We start from the raw sequence: 19,842 nt of genomic DNA, 5'->3' as shown, positions 1-19,842 counted from the left end.
CACCTCATCAATCATATTAATAATAATAATCAGTATGTCATTATTATATACCCCTCCTCGCTAAGGGCCCCTGTTACTCAGTTCCACTATTACCCCCTGTCTGATGGCCCTGTCTCTGAAAGATAAGACATTCATAAACAGCACAGATAGAACAGATAAAATAACACTGTAAAAATATATATATATATTTCCAATACCAAAAGATATTTAACAGAGCTCTTCTTGTTCTTCTTCTTTCTTAACGAGTCAAAATCTCTGAGTTGAATTTGAGCAAAGCCAGTAGAGGGCGTCTGGATTACCAGCAACATGCAGGAAGAAAGACGATCATTACATCATTATAATGCGACGAACTGAGGAAGGGCAGATGTGAACGTGCATGCTGATGACTACAGTTATAACTACACTACAGGCTGTTTGGTTCGCGAGCACGACGACTAATAAACAGTCTCTGTTTACATCCATACACTAAATAGTGTATATTTTTACATTTTTTCAGTTTTCAAAGGACATTTTACGCACAAGCCAGCACATTTGAAGATGTCTGTAACGGAGATGTTTAGCTACATCCAAGGATTTTTGAGTGCAGATCAAGATATTCGAGAGGTACACAGCTGCACTGACTAAAAAAGGTTTCCTGGAAAGAAAAAAACGTGAAGTCCGTTTGGATTGTTATGGACTTGTCGCAGAACCTCTGCATAAAATATAGCTTGATCAATAATATTCACAGTAATACAATTACAGGGCATTTGTGACTGGTGAATTAGACATGATAAAGTACAATGAATGTCAAAGTCTAGACTGAAAGTTCTGCTGATCTCTTTTTGAATTTTGCTGTTTTTTTATATCCATATATTTGCTCTCACATGCCTCTCATGTTTCTATGCTCTTCCTGTAGGACATAAGAAAAGTTGTCCAAGTTCTGGAGCAGACAGCGAGAGAGATCCTCACTGTTCTTCAAAGTGTCCATCAACCAAGTGGTTTCAAAGATAGTAAGTTAAAAAACTTGATCTTTTTTGTCTACATAATGTCTTTTCTAATACATTTTCACTCCCTCCTGCAGTTCCCAGCAAGTGTTTGAAGGCTAGAGAGCTGTTCTGCACTGTAAGAAACCACACTGGAGAGCTGAAAACTAAGTTCCCTGTGGAACAGTACTATCGGTTTGTGTAGATGCCTCTTTTTTTCCCTCAGTATTTGAATTGATCATGCTTCTTGTTTTGATAATTATAATAAAGACGGACATCCTCATCTTTCCATAGGTATCATGAGCACTGGAGATTTGTTCTTCAACGTCTTGCCTTCCTCGCAGCTTTTGTGGTATACCTGGAAAGCGAATCCTTGGTTACACGCGAGGAAGTGGCAAAAATACTTGCCAGTATGTAATGTTGATGTTTATTTATATTGGACATCTTGAATACTTGTGAGACTGTTGTAGATTAACTCTGCTTTACACTTACGCAGTTGAAGTCGACAGAGAAAAAGGGTTTCATTTGGACGTGGAAGACTATCTTGCAGGAGTTCTTATTTTGGCCAGTGAGCTGGTAAGTGTTTTTTCCTTTCAAATGTATTCAAACTACCAATCTTATCATCTATTGTAGTATAAATATACCTGCTACTGTATTTAAACATTTGTTTACATTAACTTAACATTAAAGGGATGATTAAATTACAATAAATGTGTGCCTTTAAGTTCTCTTTTAATAAAATAATTTTAAATGAATACCCATTTTTAAGACTTCTTCATAACCAGCCACTGTTTTGATTGGCTAAAGTTATTGCATAGGAAACAGTATCACCGTCCACTCACTATTGCCAGTGAGTTAGTGTCTTTAAAATGAAACCATCCACTTGTTTCTGACACTGGGATCCTTCTGAAGGTGGTAGAGAGATGCAAACAAGACACATTTGTCCTGTGCTGTTGTATTTGAGAACATCAGAAATGGAACAAGTATCTTTACACTGTGTCCAGTGTAGAAAGTGTCAGTGATTATAATTTGATCTGTTTGCTCTTGACCCAACTTAGTTCACCCAAAAATGAAAATTAGTCCAAGATTTACTCACCCTCAGGGCATCCTAGGCATGTATGACATTCCTCTTTCAGACGAACACATTCAGAGTTATATTCCACATTGTCCTGTCTGTTCCAGTCTGTATAATTGCAGTGTATGGTGCCCCTGTTTCTGAAGCCGAAAAAAAAGTATCCATCCATCACAAAACTCTGGGGTGTTAATAAAGTGTTAATAAAAATAATAGGTGTTAATAAAAACTGCGAATGGGGGCAGTCGTGGCCTAATGGATAGAGAGTCGGACTTGTAACCCAAAGGTCGACACAAATGGGTTGGAGTCTCAGGTCCGGCAGGGATTGTAGGTGGGGGAGTGAATAACCAACACTCTCTCCACCCTCAATACCACGACTGAGGTGAGACCCTTGAGCAAGGCACCGAACCCCAACTGCTCCCCGGGCACCGCAGCATTGGCTGCCCACTGCGTATGTTCACTACTGTGTGTACACTTGGATGGGTTAAATGCAGAGCACAAATTCTGAGTATGGGTCACCATTCTTGGCCACACACCACTTCCCTTTCCCCTAAAGGACTTCTGAAGCAAAACGATGCGTTAGTTTAAGAAAAATGTTGATTCTTAACTTTATAAATTGTAATGTGCAGCTTCCGGTCTCTCAAGCAGGCGTGTTCACAACAAGATGGTGGAGCGTATGACGTAGGCGTAACGAAAAGCGAACGTAAGATCCGGAAAGAAGACTGTAGTCTTGCAAGAGTAAGCTCCAGGGAGAAGCGTGTAATCTCTCGAGAACCAAATTGTGTGTACAGCACAGGGAAACCATGTGAACAAGTAAACTGTATCTGTTTTGATTAAAAAGGTGCATTCGTGTCGATTCCCGGGATGTTTACATAAGTTCGTGACGGGTGTTTTGTTTTGCTTTCTCCTCTGTGCATCTGTGTTCGTCATGCACACTTTCCCTGGATCTTACCATCACCTTTCATTACACCTACGTCATGTGCTCGACCGCCTTGTTGTGTACGTGCCTGCTTGAGAGACCAGAAGCTGTACAGTTTATAAAGTTTTAAGAATCAACATGTTTCTTAAACTAACGCATCGTTTCGCTTCAGAAGTCCTTTATTAACACCCTGGAGCCGTGTGGAGTAGATTCAGAAACAGGGGCAACATACACTGCAATTATACAGACTGGAACAGACAGGACAATGTGAAATATAACTCTGAATGTGTTCTTCTGAAAGAGGAATGCCAGACATGCCTAGGATGCCCTGAGGGTGAGTAAATCTTGGACTAATTTTCATTTTTGGGTGAACTATCCCTTAAATGTTCTCGTTCACAGATGTCAGCCATTAAGTGAATGACCACCAATGGGCGGGGCCTGTGGTGCAACAATGTATATCCAAAGACTTTTAATATACAAAAGAAAGTTGTACTCCTACCACTTATGAATGGGAGAATGTGCAACGCAATATTGTGGATTAATCCGTCTTCTCAGTAAGGAGCCATTTGCCCATTAGTAAATTCATTGCATTACTGCAGCTGCCATTAGAAACTCTGGTTGCTGTAGAAACAGTAATTGTTCTAACATGCACACTTAGGACTGCACGCATGTGTTGGCTAGTCTAGCCTGAAAAATGAGCTTTTTTTCATTCAAAGAGATAGGAGCTGTACTTGTTTTTTCATTGGGTTGATGGTTTTAGTTGTAATGAGCGAAAGCATCCATGGGTGAGGGTGCACCCCCCCTATGTTATAACTATGTTATATACATAGTCCACCCTTCATTCATGATATACAGTAAATTGTTATATACATAATAGCTTTGACAATATCAGACATTCTCTATGCGGTTATAGTGTCCAAAGGAATTCACATTAAAAATATCACTGCGACATCTACAAATAGAAATTTTGGGGGAAAATCAGTTGCATCATCTTTAACTTAATTGAGTTTTTTCCTTTTTTGGGCAATGAATCACACTCTTCTTAAATTATTTATTAATTGTAGTATATGTGCTGTTGAAGCAATCATGGCATTCTGTTAATTTTGTGCAGCAAAACTGATTGGCTTATTTGTTTTCAGTTTTTCAAGACATGCATCCCACGAATACTGTTAGGGCATTCATTTATGATATTTTGGGGCATTATTGTGGATTTTGCCTCCTTGATGTGAAATTAACTTTATCAAGAGTGGAAAGAATGCAAATCAAACTAAAAGCACAATGTACCTGTTACATTTTTTCCCATTTAGTCCAGGCTGGCAGTGAACAGCGTGACTTCAGGAGACTATGGACGTCCGCTTAGGATCTCAAACTTTATCAATGAACTTGACTCTGGCTTTCGGTTGCTCAACTTAAAAAACGACCCTCTTCGCAAGCGCTACGATGGCCTCAAGTATGATGTGAAGAAGATCGAGGAGGTGGTGTACGATCTCTCAATCCGTGGCCTTGCCAAGGAGCTGGAGGCTGGAGTAGATAAGTAGAGTCGGTGTGGGAACACAAGAGGCCGCGGGGCACTACCCTGGCTGGGATTGTCCACGACTGGAAGAGTGGTTAAACCTGTCTGCGAGCAGATGGTGAGAGGAAGAGGGGAGGGAATGGAGGTTTTGAAGCCCCAGCAGCCTTGGGCGGTGTCTTTTAAGCCACCTGCCCACCATGACCGAGATAAGTTCAGGTTTTAGTGGGGAGATCTTCTCTTTCTCATTTTTGTTGAGAGATGCTTATGTACAGATGCATTTGTTTTTTTTGATTGGATGCTTTTTACTATTATTGATGTTTTTGTCTCAGCCATCTCTCTTGTACAGTCAAACAAGAAGGAAAAAAACTTTTTTTTGGTGGGAGATGCTTAAAAATACTGTTAAAAACAGAAGTTCTGTGCCTGTTTTATGGTTTTATGTCCGGTCGAAACATCAATACATTTTCTTAATGTTAAACTACATAAATATTACATTTCACACACCTATGCTCATTGATTTATTAGAATGGGTTTTGTACCCAAGCACTTTTCTTGAATGTAACGGTTCAAATCACACGTTAATGGTACCTTGCTAAGGTGTACATGAAGATAAATTTAAAACTTGTGCCAAAGTCATCTAGTGGTTTCCTTCACCACTTGTTTGCTGTTGGTACATATTTATACTATCATGTATTTCTCCGTTAAAAAGACAGTTCATCCAATAATTAACATTTACTCACCCTCATGTCGGTCCAAACCTGTCTGACTTACTTTCTTCCGGGGAACGCAATATTTTTTGTCCATACAAAGTCAAAAGGGTCTAGTGTTGTTTTGGACCCCATTGAGAAAAACCACTGTAAACATCTTTAATATCTCTTCTTTTGTGATGCACAGAAGAAAGTTATACAGGTTTGGAACTACATGAGGATGAGTAAATAATGACTTTATTTAATGAAAGTGATTTATTAGTGCATATTTGACATGCACTTCTGCTTTTTGGTTCATATGTTTCTTTCCTTTCATTCTGGCTCTTATGTTGTTGCATGCTAAACCTGTAGATAGTGTTGTTTCAGGAAGAGCTTTGGAAAAATAACTCTAAAAACCTTCCAAACAAATGTTTTTAAAGGACAAACTGACAATGCATTTGTTTTCCTTTGTGAAGGTTTATGGCAACTTTTATTGTTCCTCCCTATTTTGTTTGTGGATTCTTAGTGCATTGACTTTTTATTGCTCTTCTTATTGTGGGTGCATGCTTTATCTGCTCTTTCAGGGTTTTTGAGGGGCTTTTACTTAAAATGGTTAAAGAAATTCTTTGCAATAATGCTTTGTGTTCTTTGTTTCTCTCCAAAGACAGATTTCTCAAAGAGAGATTTCTTAACTTTTTTGAGTATTTGCATTTGAAATGCCTGTGTTCATGTGGTGGTTCAGCTTTTGACTTTCGCGTTTCACTGGAAAAACATTTGCCTGTTCACTAATGTTATATAATAAAGATTCACACTAGGAATAATCTTCTCAGAAAATATGGAGTCAGTTGAGAGAGATGGATGCTCGTCATTTTTAATTGTAATTCACAATATTTTACACAAAAAAAAATTAAATTTAGGATTTTTAAGAATGGAAAAAAGTATTTAACAGCTTGATTGGTCTCAGTTCTCAGTCCTGGCAGGTTAAACTCTTTTCATTGTGTAATGTGGAAGCTACAGAATTATATTTCTAACAGTATCAATGCCATTGGAACCTAAATGGCTAAATCCAGTGATAGCGACAATTTCTATCCATCAGTATTGACTTCAAACATACAGAGAGACCAGAATGATTGTGATTGATTGCTATTGCTGAAGTCAACTGTGGTTCTTTTTTTCTCTTAAAGCTAAAACAATCTTTAAAACAAAGAACAGTAAAGCTTTGTAAACGGCAGAACAATGTCCTCGCTCTAGTTTTAGGACCTTCATATTAAAGTGCATCAAACAAAAACAGTTAACATTTAACGAGTTGTCAAAAATCACAGTCTGTATATCAATGGGAAGCCTTAATATAATAGCAGCTACTGAAAAAATCATAAATCTTTTTCTCAATTTGACATAAGGCCTGAATTGTGGGTAAAAGTAGAGGAAAAACTTGAACAAAATGGTACTAAGGACTCATTCAGTATCAAAGAAACAAAGGCACATATTTTCTCCCCCTCAGAGATCACAAAGAAAACCAGAATTGTAATTATAAGCGACATAATTTGGGGGGAAAACATCCAATTGACATTTTTCTAATAGAAGATCTTATATAGCCACGGATGGTTTGAGCACAACCATTAATGTGGCAATGATAATACTTGATGCTACACCCTCATTAGACTGTGGAGAAAACATACTAAAAAATGTTTGTTACATCACCGATCACAAGAATATGGGTACCTGTGAATAAAAACAGCTCGACTGCTGCTACATAATACAATAAAGATTATTGCTGTTTTGTAAACCAGCACAGTGATACAAAAACGAGAACTGCTCCTAAATGGCAGTGGGAATAGATGCTAACGGGAGAGAGAGAGAGGAAGAGGGAATTACAATGATCCAAAAACAAAACATCTTTACCTCAGTCTTCACACAAAACACAGGTTTCCACTCTTGTGCATACTAAAAAGTCCACATAATGTTCCCTCATGCTTGTCACGAATACCATTTCACAACTGAGAACATTTCTTCTCAGTAGAAAACTGGTTGTACAATCAGTGTTTTACAAGTGCAGCAGAGAGGCGCCTAAAAGGCCCTCATTTTGGTATGCCAAAGGGCATTACTTTTTGCTTGACAGTGGATTTTTCCTCTTCCCAAATGTCATTTACTTTATTTCCACTCATACAAAGTGCCCTCTTGCAGTCTATATTACTATTCAGTCAAATCACAGTAAAACTTTGCGATTTAAAAGTCCATTGGTGGAAAAACGTCTACTCCGATACAGTTCCCCCACACAAATACTGTTCGCTCAACAAAATATTTTTTTTTTTTATTATTTACATCAGTTATGCTGGGAAGGGATGAGGGATGTGTTGTTAAGGGCTCAGTCTCATGACCGGCTCTGGGTTGTGTTAATCATGATATTAGGGAGAGCGTTGCGTCTCTTTCTCCAGGATCCCAAATCACAAGCGTATCTCTTGATCTGACGAAACCACTGCTGAGTGCGAGGTTTGTCGGAGGCACGGAAAACGAAGGCCTCGCGTCGGATGTCCAACACCTCAAAGGTGTCTTCACAGTCGGTGTCGGCGGACACCACGCAGTTCGCCAGACAGATTGGCTCCCGTAACACAGTGAACTTCCCGCTGCTCTTGTCCTTGATGAGCACCAGTACACCATCCTGCACTGTCTCCGAGGTCTCCAGACTCCCTTCAGTCACCGTGTCTGTGTTGCGCATGGTGTGTACCATGAGTAAACTCTGAACGTTCTGGAATTTGAGAGATTTGCTTCCCTTCTTAAGCCACTGGCCATCGGCAGGCTGCGCCAATTGGAGTGGCCCCTCCATGATGAAGCGTGTGCTCTCTCGCATCCAGCCCACTGTCTTCATTGACAGCTCTCTCATCTCAATGTTAATGACTTCTCGGTTCTTGCGGCTGTCACGCCGGAAAGAGCGCAAGGACCATGTGGCAGTTCCCTCCTGTTTGGTCTTCATGTTGATGTGCTCTAGATGGGACTCCACGCGGCTCTTGGCCTCTTTTAAGCGGGAGTAGTCTGGGTGACATTCATTGGTGACCTTGCTGATGCGACTTAGCAGTAATGGGTACTTGGTCACACGCTGAAGTGGCGCCATGAGGAAGGAGCGCAGGTTCATGCGCCTGAGTGCTGTGTTGTCATTCTGGGACACGTCGAGGAATATCCTGAGGGATGTAAAGGAGTAAACTTTCATATACTTTCAACTTGAGTCACATTGCATACATAACATGCAAGAGTTCTGGGCTACTTCACTGTCACTTGGCTTACTGGTCACTAGGCACTGCAAATGTATAATTTTTTGTGCTGATTTAAGTATGTCATCAAGTTTAACCACTTTACCAATTACAACACTTAACATTTAACGAAAAATAATTATTTCATACATGTATAAACACACACACACACACACACACACACACATATATATATATATATATATATATAGAGGTGCTGTCATACAATTAATCGCGATTCATCGCATCCAAAATAAGTTTTTGTTTACATAATATATGAGTGTGTAGTGTGTATAATTATTATGTATATATAAATACAAACACATGCATGTATATATTTAAGAAAAACATGTTTATGTATTAAACATAAAATATAATAATATAAATGTATATACGTATAAATATTTTCGAAATATATAATGTATGTGTGTGTATTTATACAAACTAAGTACACATACATATATTTTGTAAACAAAAAACTTTTATTTTGGATGTGATTAATCGCAATTAATTGTTTCTATATATATATATATATATATATATGTCCATACATACACACATCTCAGTGGTGTTCTGAAAATAATAGTTTTTTTTTTTTAATCCAATGTAAATTCACAGTCACATTTTCTTGTTTATTTAAACATTACTTTCACTACATTAACAATGTAACCAATACTTTATTTATTAAAGCCAAGTATGAATCTCATTAAGATGTGTTTTTAAGCATTTTACATTTATTCCAAAATAACTCAAGGCAGTAACAATTTAAACATTTTATTTGTGAACTTATATTCAGCTATTCTTTTTAATAGTTAACTTCATCAATGTTATAGACTATATATACATATATATTAATTATATTAATTACTTATTATTAATTATATTAATGACTCGGGTCATCAGTCATCAACGCTCTGTAAATATTGGTCACAGACAGATTTACTTTTATCAAGCTGATTACTCACTAAAAACTCCCACAGATCATGTTTTCATGCCATGTTATGCATTATTTTAATGTAACAAAGTGGTTATATCTAAGTGTGCGAGTTGTTTACTTACTTTTTAAAATTAGTCTTCCCATTAACGCCATTACATTGTTCATTCAAATGGATTCGCAAACGCACACAAACACAAGAGACGGGATTTATCGCATGAACCAATCACAGATGAACATAACCAATCATGGTTGTCGCTGTTCTTAATGGTGAAGCTAGTGAAATATTACGTGCATAGTGCATGTACAATCCTGAAGGATTATATTTGAATAGAACTACTAACTGATGCTTAACTACCTTTATTTGTAACACTGAATGACAGTGGAAAACCAGTATATATTATATATTATGTGTACCTAAGAAGCTCTTTTTCTTTCTCCAGTGTGTTGAGCATGTTCACAGATGTGGACTGCTGCAGGCAGTAGGTCTGAAACGCTGGAAGCATGTTGACAAACTCCAAGAAGATTTCTCCAATGCACACAGTCTGCAGGTCCTCATCGCCCTGTGGGGAGACAGTCACTGTTTAATTTAGGTTTACCATTGCCATTTCTTTTTTTTTGAGCAAGAACATCAGCTACAGCTCAACCTGGCAAAGACGGAGCTACTTCTCTTCCCTGCCACTCCGACTCTACAGCATGACTTCACGATTCAGTTAGGCTCATCAATGATTGCCCCATCAACTTCGGTCAGAAATCTTGGTGTAATCTTTGATGACCATCTGACCTTCAAAGAGCACATTGCAAAGACTGCTCGATCCTGCAGGTTTGCACTACACAACATCAGAAAGATCAGGCCCTTTCTGACAGAGCATGCTGCACAACTTCTTGTCCAGGCCCTTGTCGTTTCCAGGCTGGACTACTGTAATGCTCTTCTGGCTGGACTGCCATCAAACACAATCAAACCTCTACAAATGATTCAGAATTCAGCGGCACGACTGGTCTTCAACGAGCCCAAAAGAGCCCATGTTACACCTCTCTTCATCTCCTTGCCCCGGTTAAGAGTGGAAGCTCGCATCAAGTTCAAGACACTGATGCTTGCATACAGAACGACCACAGGCTCAGCACCCTCCTACTTCCACTCACTATTACGAACCTACATCCCCTCCAGAAGTCTGAGATCTGATAGTGAGCGACACCTTGTGGTACCATCACAGAGAGGCTCAAAATCACTCTCCAGAACATTCTCGTGCACCATTCATGGCTGGTGGAATAATCTTCTCACCCCTATATGCTGGATCCCTGTCAATCTTCAAGCAACAACTGAAAACTCATCTCTTTCGGCACTACTTGACTTCATCCTAAACTAAAAAAAAAAAAAAACTTAATCTTTCCCTATCTGTCTCTCCTTCCCTTGCTAGCTTTTACTTATTTGAACAATGACTGAGACTTGGTGTTACGAGCACTTCTTCTGTCTGATTACCTCTTTAAGATGAATCGCTTCTTGTATTCCCCAATTGTAAGTCGCTTTGGATAAAAGCGTCTGCCAAATGACTAAATGTAAATGTACTCCAGTCTTCAGTGGCACAATCATTCTGAAATTTTTCTAAAATGTTGATTTGGTGCTCAAGAAACATTTATTTTTATCAGTGTTGAAAACCGTTGTGCTGATTAATATTTTTGTAGAGACAGTTATAGATTTTTTTTCAGGATTACAGAAATGTTTAATGAATAGAAAGTTCAAAAGAACAGTTTTTATTTGAAATTGAAATTGAAATATTGCATTTAAATATATGGGGAAGTCGTGGCCTAATGGTTAGAGAGTCGGACTCGTAATCCAAAATTTGCGGGTTCGAGTCTCGGGCCGGCAGGGATTGTAGGTGGGGGGAGTGAATGTCCAGCGCTCTCTCCACCCTCAATACCACGACTGAGGTGCCCTTGAGCAAGGCACCGAACCCCCAACTGCTCCCCGGGTGCCGCAGCATAAATGGCTGCCCACTGCTCCGGGTGTGTGTTCACGGTGTGTGTGTGTGTTCACTGCTGTGTGTGTGCACGTTGGATGGGTTAAATGCAGAGCACGAATTCCGAGTATGGGTCACCATACTTGGCAGTATGTCACTTCACTTCATATGCAATAAATATAGGCATATTCTTTGCTGTCACTTTAGATCAATTTATTGCATCCTCACTAAATATATAAACTGTAGTTTAATATACAGTCTAATGCAACTACTGGGTCGCAAGACCATTCTGAGTGGCTCACGGAGTGTACAGTCAAAGAAACAACATCAACAACAAAAAAAGTAATTCTAAATGTTTTCTGATGTGAGACTTTTATTTTGAAAGACATGCATGAAAGCATGTTGTCATTTTAAGTAAATGCAGATTAAGTAAAGAGTGCCTGAGAAAAACATGCTGTCCCGATTCAATATCTGCAGTCAGATGAGATGTTGTCAAGCTTAATGTCAGTGTCATTATTCAATATTCATTTTCATAACATAACTTAAATAAGTCTCACCCTCATGCCAATTCAAACCTGTATGACTTACTTTCTTTTGTGGAACATAAAAGAAGGTATTTTGAAGAATGTTGTATAACAAAGCTGTTTTGGTTACCAATGCATGAACAATAAATACTGAGATGTTTATCAAATCATATTCTTTTATGTTCCATAGGTTTATGTTAGGCTGTTGTAGCCTAAATGGCCACTGGCCTGGCAAAATGTCACTCCATCACTAGCGTTCCTTACCTGATCAAAAGCCTGATCAATGCTGTCCTGCAGGTGCTCTGTGAACCTGTCATTGACATCAATGAGCTCTTGAACGTTGCTGAAGACCACGGCCAGCTGCTCTGCTGTGAGCAGCCCTGCACTCTGCATGGGGCAGTAAAACTCTTCCTTGATGATGCGCAGGTCCTCTCCATAACTCGACTCAGTGTTGAGAAACTCTAGGATGGCCTCTTTGCGCTCTGTGCGTAGCTTGGAGCAGCGTTCACACATGCCTTCCTCGCGGGGCCCCTCTTTGTGTCCACAGTCGGGACAGGGCTGCTGAGCGTCCCAGGCCCTGAGGGACGGCGAGGGTCTCCTCCAGCCCCGAGCCAATCCAGGGCCGATGCCGCTGTCCACACGTTCTACCTCAGCTCCGGCACTGTGGCGGGTGCGACGGGGCTCTTCCTCATCTTCACGCTCATCGCTCAAGCCTACCACACCACTGTCTGCGCTCAGGCTGCTGACAGTACTCCAGCGGTGCTGTGCTGAGCGGCTCACACCCAGGCCCCTACTCCTCTCCTCACCTCTGGGCTCCGAGCGGCCCCTGGCTGTGCCTGGCACTGAAGACAAAGAACAAACAAACTCTGAATTTCATAACAATAGTTACATTAATTACATACAGATAATCAAAAAAGTCTTATCAAACTGTAAAAAACCTCAACATTTTAGTTTTTAAATAAAAAAATCAAGGTAAAACAAAAAGAGACCAGAAAAATCTGCAAAGATTCACTTAAATATTTTAATATTTAAGACAATGCATTTGACGTGTTTCAAACTTTAAAACATCCCCATGAATTTACCACGGCAGTGGTAAATTTACACTGAGTATAAAAAATGTTAAATACTGTTAGTGTACACTACCATTCGAAAGTTTGGGTTCAGTACGGCCTTTGAATGTTTTTGAAAAAAGTGAGAGAGCATTTATTTGATCAAAAAAACTACAAAACATTATTACAGTTTAAAATGCAATTTTATTTTAATATATTTTAAAATGTCATTTATTCCTATGATGATAAAGCTGAATTTTTAGCAGCCCTTACTCTAGTCTTCAGTGTCACATGCTCCTTCAGAAATCATTTTAATATGCTGATTTGCTGCTCAAAAATTTCTTATTAATATCAATGTTGAAAACAGTTGTGCTTCTTAGTACAGTATTTCTGTGGAAACCGTGATACATTTTTTTAATGTGTTACTGTTATTTTAAATAGCATTATTTTGTAAAAATATATTTATTGGCAATTTAATTAATTTAATGTATCCTTGCAGAATAAGAATATAAATTTCATAAAAAAAAACCTTAATGACCATAAACCTTTGAATGGTAGTGTAAATAGCAACAAATAGCCTTTTGTTTACACTAAGTGGTACAATACATGAGAAATGGTAAATAGAAACCACCAAATTATCATCTATAATCATAAATCTATAACATTACTGCTCATAATAATAAGGGCTGTGCTCTGCCATAATCTATCACTATTTTTTTTAAGTTAGTGCTACATGATTATCTAAATCATTAAATAGCCAGAAACAATGAAACATTTCAATGTTTGGTAATAACAATGCATTTAAAAAAACCACAAATAATGTAAAATAACCAATATGGAGCTTATACAGTATACTGTGCACCCCTAATTTAATACTAGATATGTATTTGCCTTTACATCTATAAACTACTGTGGTGCAGAGAGATAAAAGCAGTCCTCAGGGTAGAGGTCATGCATGTGATCGACCTACAGTAAAAGCCACCTAAGGCCAGGTTTTAGTAAAAGCAGAGTCTCATAATAACAACTAAAGTTATACCCTTTGGTTACAGACAAGCCTAACATTTTTTTAAATGAAGCATCGTCAGTACAAATCTAGGACACGAGTTAAGTTTACTTACAGCAAGAACTGTGAGCAAAGCTTAGTGCAGCTGAAAGAGTCTTACCGCTGTCCCTGTCTCTGCGGTGAATGTGCAAACGTGCCGCGGCGGCGATCTTCATCTCAAGCTGCTTACGCTTGGTGGCGTCGGCAGGCATGGGGTCGCTGTAGTGGGGCCGCAGGCGGCACTCACGCTGGGCCCTCACTGACTCAGCCAGCTCATAGGCCGCGTCTGAGCTGGAGCGTCTGCAGCCTGCCCCAGAAACCTGCTGATAGGATGGAGATCTGTCATTCAACAGTGCACATGGCAGAGCACTGGTCTGAAATATATGTGTGTGTGTAAGGGGAGAGTTTAACAGTGTAAAAACCTCAATGAAGGCAGATTTGATCCCTAAGCACATATGAGAATTAATGGAACCACTAACTGTTTCAGACATCGATCAGAGTCACTGCATTACCGTACATCCAGAGGGTGTAACATTACCAAAGCTTTTAATATACTGTGGTGGCAAGTGGAAAATTCTTTGCTGTGGCTTTTTATGCCCATTTACTGTTTATTAAAAAGTCTACTGACAGACTCCAAAGACATAAAATTCATCTCTTTTCTCAATAGAAATGATTTGAAAACCCAGTTTCCTTTTAAAACTGGCCTGCTGGATGGTTTAAAGTCACTATTATTGGGATGGTTCATACAAAATTGGAAATTCTGTCCTGATTCACTCAACCACATGTTGCTCCCAAACCTGTATGACTTACTTTTTCCGTGGAACATAAAATATGACATTTTGAGAAAAGTGTTTTTTGTCCATGAAATGGTAGTCAATGGTAAACAAAACAATTTGGTTTTGTTTCTCAAAACCAACATTCCTCAAAATATCTTTCATGTTACGCAGAACAAAGTCAGTCTGAATTTTCCTAAGGAAGGGCTTTCCTAACCCTTTCTAATCTTATTGTAAATAACATACCTACAGATGCTATTTGAAATAAAAAACAAATTGGGTCCCACATTATATTAAGGGACCTTAACTCCTATGTACTTGCATTTAAATTAATCATTTGGTAAAATGCACTTAATGTGTACACAAATTGTACTTATGTTTTAAAAAATACCTGCATGTAATTAAATCAGTAATTAATTTCTGTAATTGCATTTATAATTACACTGTTGATACAACCTTAAACCAACCTATACCACCAAACCTGTCTCTAACCTTACCCATATCCCACCTCAATAGCAGCAGAAGTGTTTTGCAATACAATTTGAGCACAATAAGTACATTGTAGTTATATTTTGATGTAAGTACATAGTAGGCCCTTTGATATAAAGTATGACCAAAAATTTGTCTTTTCAATATTTCACCAAAAAAAAAAAACCCACCTGGAACAACTATGAACTACAGAGAGAAACTATGAAAAGAAATAGCTACACTCCTCACACAACTGTCCTTTTTGGCTAAAATCAAAGATGATCTATTTGAATGATCTCTGCAAACACCTGTAATATTTTTTTGTGATCCAATAAAGTGTCAAATCAAGTCAATCTCTTTATTTTCCAGTTTAAATATGTTTCACTCTTAACTCTGTCAAATTGTATATCAAATGTGTTGACTTTAAAAGTGTTCACACTGACTACATCTGCCTCAACTGATAACCTTTCACCTTTTAAACATCTGCGATTCCAAAATGACATTTCTAAGTCAGTAGCATTGTGTTTCAAATGCATCTGCTACAGACGCACATCTATTGCATAAAACCCTCAAAAGGTCGTGCGACAGCATTAGGTTCTCAAGTGTTATCAATGCATGAGAAACAAGACACCGTGGCTTCAGGTGATGTACAGAATAATTAATAAGGCAGCTGTTATCTTAATTAAAGACGCACAGAAATGCAGAGGTGGAAGAAGCATCTGTGCGCAACGGCTGACCAGTATTTCATAGCAACATTACACATGAACGCCATCGTTCCTCGATATCACCCTTAACCTTAAAAAAAACATACAGCCAGTCGTATGGTGTGAATGAATGTGGCGTAATGAAGAGCTGGCCGGCATCTCAATCAGCAGAGAGCATCAACACACAACCTGAGATACAGTACAGAAGAAACATAAAGCAGTTACCACCATGAAACCTGGATCTAATCCTTCCTGCGTGTTGCTCTTAGCTGCGGCTGTGCGCTCCACTGCATGTCTGCAATCGCCTCTACCATGCAGATTCCCCTGCAGCCTCAGCCTCCCATGCACCCTGATCACATTCCTGTATATGCATGACAGCTGCTGCCACTGTCCTCGTTCAGAGGTGATAATATGCAGAGGTGTGCATGAGACGGCAGCATTCCTTACGCATTCTGTCGCCGCTTTCCCCTGTTGTCCCGCTGGCTCGGTGCAAGCCTCCTCTCCGCAGGCCGACGTTGTCATGGCAACGTGGGCAGATTGATGGCTGGGCTGGGGAGCGGTGATGTCAGTGACGTCATTCTGCTCACGCGACAATCGGACGGGAGTCTCGGCTGCAATCTCTGCACTGCAGCTGGAGCAGCGAGGGAGAGAGAACACAAAGGGAGGAAAATGGTAGTGTTAAATTGGAATTACAAGTCCTGATTCTGCGCTTCTACACGTGCCGTGCAGTCAACCCCCATCCCCCTAGAGAGGACCGGCACCGGACCAGAGGGGCTCTTGGAGGACAGCAATTAAATGCATCAATTCACATTAACACCTGAACTCTTCGCTGCAGGGCTCCGAATCGGAAACAAGCACAATCAATCTTTTAGATTTCTTTGCGTGTGCGTCAAGTAGAAAAGGAGCTTACAGTATGTATCCGTGGATGACCCTACGCATAGCAGACGGGGAATAAATAACAGCACATAACATAACAGGCAAACTGGCTTTTTTGGTGTAGTTTTTGTTGTTTTAAGCTTACATATTTTGTATTATTTGTTTTTTTCTTGTTATTCTCACTTAAACCAATTTTACATTGATGTGAATTTACAAGAAAATATACTATTTGATTTCCCAATGGGCTAAAAAAAAAAGTATTATCATATTATTTTGCTGTAAAGGTAAGTGTACATTACCGTTCAAAAGTTTGGGGTAAGTAGATTTTTAGTTTTGAAAGAAATGATTACTTGTATTTAGCAAGAAAATTTATAAAAGTGACATTTATAATGTTACAGAAAATTACAATTTCAAATACTGACCTTTTTAACTTTCTATTCATTAAAGAAGCCTGAAATGTTTCCAGAAAAATATTAAGCAGCACAACTGTTTTCAACATTGATAATAATAAGAAATGTTGCTTGAGTACCAAATCAGCATATTAGAATGATTTCTGAATGATCATATGACTGGAGTAATGACTGCTGAAAATTCAACTTTGGCATCACAGTAATAAATTACTTTTAAAATATATATATAAAAAAAATAATAATAAAATTTTTTATTTGACTAATTTTATTATATTTTTGATCAAATAAATGCAGCCTTGGGGAGCATAAAATACTTTAAAACGACATTACTGATCTCAAATATTTAAATGGTACTGTATCTTATTTTAAAGATTCATGGGCTTTTTATGGCTTTATTTGTACTGGACAGTATAAAGTTGTCAGGTAAGCATTGGGTGCAGAGAGAGGGGAGCAGGATCGGCAAAGGACCACGAGATGGGATTCGAACTCGGGTCGTCACGAGCGCAGTTGCGCTGTATGTTGCGCACTAACGACAAGGCTATTGGTGCCGACACTATATCTTATTTTAAACATATTTAGATACTTTTACTGGAAAACAGGAAAAAAAATAGCGAAAAGGACAAGTTTTTTTTTTTCAGTGTATCAAATCAAAGACATTATTTTAAAATTACTAATATATTTGTGAATGAATGCTGATGGCTGTGCATTGATTGTTGAATAAACAGGCTTTTAAATATACTAATCAGCTGTTTGCCCCAGCCAGTGTTCATATACAGACATCCCTTAGGATTAAAAAACAGGTGTTTTGAGTGATTTGTTATAAGTTCTTAATTGCCTCTTCCACATCATTTCCATCTCCTTCGATGCTTCAGTACCTCAGAATCTGATAATGCTGCGCTCATCACTGTCATAAATTTGCATAGACGCTGTCTGAGAATAGTGCTGACAGCACAGCCATGAGCTCTGAAGCATTCAAAAGAAAACACAAAGACAAAGAAGCCTTGACATCTCACTAGGAAAAGGAGAATCACAAAATGCAGATGTTAATATGGTGCACGTCAAATATCAGTTTTAATTCTAACAATAAAATGTGGAAGAGTTCATTCACAAACCTGTAGCTGTGAACTGACAGTAATTAATATAACACTCTGAAAGTGTCAATAAAACCAATGTCTTTCACACGTGAATGAAATTGTCATTAAAGCACTGCAGATTTATTACATATAATTTCAGCAGTCCTGTGTGTAGACATTAATTGGATTTTTTATTTATTAAGATATATAAAGGTGTATAAAAACACTTATTCCATTGTACAGGTTTTTATAATAGCACTTTTAGGATGATTTTCTATTATTTATTTATAGGTCTTGTCCACCAATACTGACTCAACTCATCAAAAAAAAAAAAAAAAAAGATTATAGGACAATAAGCTCCCTTGAAATGTCCTCATCCATTCAATAAGATAAAGTGACTGTAAGCTTAAATAAGAGCATTGCTTTCTGACTTGTTCTTCTTTCTTCTATCAAGCAGACAATAAATGAAAATAACTATATAAAAGTGGAAGCCTCAGGCTGCTCTGTAGTAAATGAATACCCTCACTTGAGGTGCTACGGGACAGCTTGGATATTGGATGTCATATTTAGACGGTTCACAGCCTGGATTGAACTCCTGCCCTGGAGGAACATAACATTAGAGAAAGGCTCTGTAATGTTGAAAAGCTTCTGACGCACCAGCAATTAAGCTCTGTACTATGTCTGGAGCAAAAGCAGCTGAAGGAAAATCTATACAGATTTATGCATCCATGCTAAATTTGAGAAGACTGTCAGGGCCAGAGTTATGTGCTGTTATGTTAATCAAATTTCTGTCAGGTTCGCATATTTTACGCTTGTGTGAGTTTCTGTGTGCAAAACATGCTGTTGGTGGACAGGTGTGAACCTGACAACTGCCACAACACAACACAACCACAGAAGAATCCATATAATACAGTTACTGCCTAAGTGAATCAATGGGGAATTGATGGGTGTTGTTGTTGCTATAGTATCCAATTCTTTACCTTTGATTGTTGCTACTGCTAAAATCTGGTGCTTTATCTTTGATGTCCAGTAATAAAGTGTATCAATAAAATAAAATACATTTACTTAAAAGCTTTAACAAAATGCTATGAACTTTAACTTACAACTACTACAAAAAGTGCTTTGGCAATTTAGCTTTTTAGGAAAATGTATTTATTTTTTGGTTGTAATTTTGTTCTGGAAAACAAGACAAAGATGATTAGGACAGGATATTTAATAGAATTTGTAATAGCCATGTTTTCCATTTTTAATATAGCTAAACCTGCTAATCACCATAGAATATGCCACTATATGCAAATATCACATCTGCTACTGTGTAGGCTACTTGGCATAAATGAAGACATTAAGAATCACATCAATAATGATATATTCACTCTGTTTCTCTGTATACAAGCTGTGCAGAGATAATAAATCAATAACACAAATACTGATGCAAACACTGCTGGAGCTGCTATGGGATTCATTTTCACAGATAACAAGCAAAACTGATAACCAAGAGATACACTGTTCCAGCTTACGTCCATTTTTTCTATTTAACCTCTGAATAAGGATGCATAATAACAATGTGGTATCAACATATTGACCAATAGAGTTTTTTTTTATTAATTGGTAATGGTCAATCTTGGATATATATTGAT

General features: G+C 38.3%; 2 protein-coding genes across 3 annotated transcripts in view; one reads left to right on the top strand and one right to left on the bottom strand.

The window, feature by feature from the left end:
- The first annotated feature begins 310 nt into the window (after positions 1-310).
- On the top strand, positions 311-6,073 carry LOC306876517 (translin-like). The gene is made up of 6 exons (XM_079427773.1): positions 311-603; positions 896-989; positions 1,061-1,157; positions 1,257-1,372; positions 1,459-1,538; positions 4,261-6,073. Exons 1-6 carry the CDS (start codon positions 538-540, stop codon positions 4,489-4,491), a joined length of 684 nt encoding a protein of 227 aa, XP_079283899.1. The 5' UTR covers positions 311-537; the 3' UTR covers positions 4,492-6,073.
- Positions 6,012-19,842, bottom strand: part of LOC306876516 (uncharacterized protein) — a 49,089-nt gene continuing 35,258 nt past the window's right edge. Inside the window, exons 4-8 of one of the 2 annotated variants that reach the window (XM_079427772.1) lie at positions 16,294-16,477; positions 14,023-14,224; positions 12,075-12,652; positions 9,746-9,891; positions 6,012-8,325 (exon numbers count right to left, since the gene is read on the bottom strand). In XM_079427772.1, coding sequence (XP_079283898.1) covers positions 7,521-8,325; positions 9,746-9,891; positions 12,075-12,652; positions 14,023-14,224; positions 16,294-16,477 — 1,915 coding nt within the window. In that variant the 3' untranslated portion in view covers positions 6,012-7,520. The remainder of the gene's footprint in view (positions 8,326-9,745; positions 9,892-12,074; positions 12,653-14,022; positions 14,225-16,293; positions 16,478-19,842) is intronic. The other variant, XM_079427771.1, reaches the window with a different exon arrangement.

Source organism: Barbus barbus, assembly GCF_936440315.1.
Source record: "Barbus barbus genome assembly, chromosome: 10".
NCBI lineage: Eukaryota > Metazoa > Chordata > Actinopteri > Cypriniformes > Cyprinidae > Barbus > Barbus barbus.
The sequence above is the reverse complement of the archived record's forward strand: the minus strand, read 5'-3'. Positions and strand labels throughout refer to the sequence as shown.

Bases quoted from the DNA above. Each gene is read 5' to 3' on its own strand.
- LOC306876517 (XM_079427773.1), top strand. From the start codon at position 538: ATGTCTGTAACGGAGATGTTTAGCTACATCCAAGGATTTTTGAGTGCA. The intron at 604-895 runs GTACACAGCTGC...CTCTTCCTGTAG, and splicing joins CAGATCAAGATATTCGAGAG to GACATAAGAAAAGTTGTCCA. The intron at 990-1,060 runs GTAAGTTAAAAA...TCCCTCCTGCAG, and splicing joins ACCAAGTGGTTTCAAAGATA to TTCCCAGCAAGTGTTTGAAG.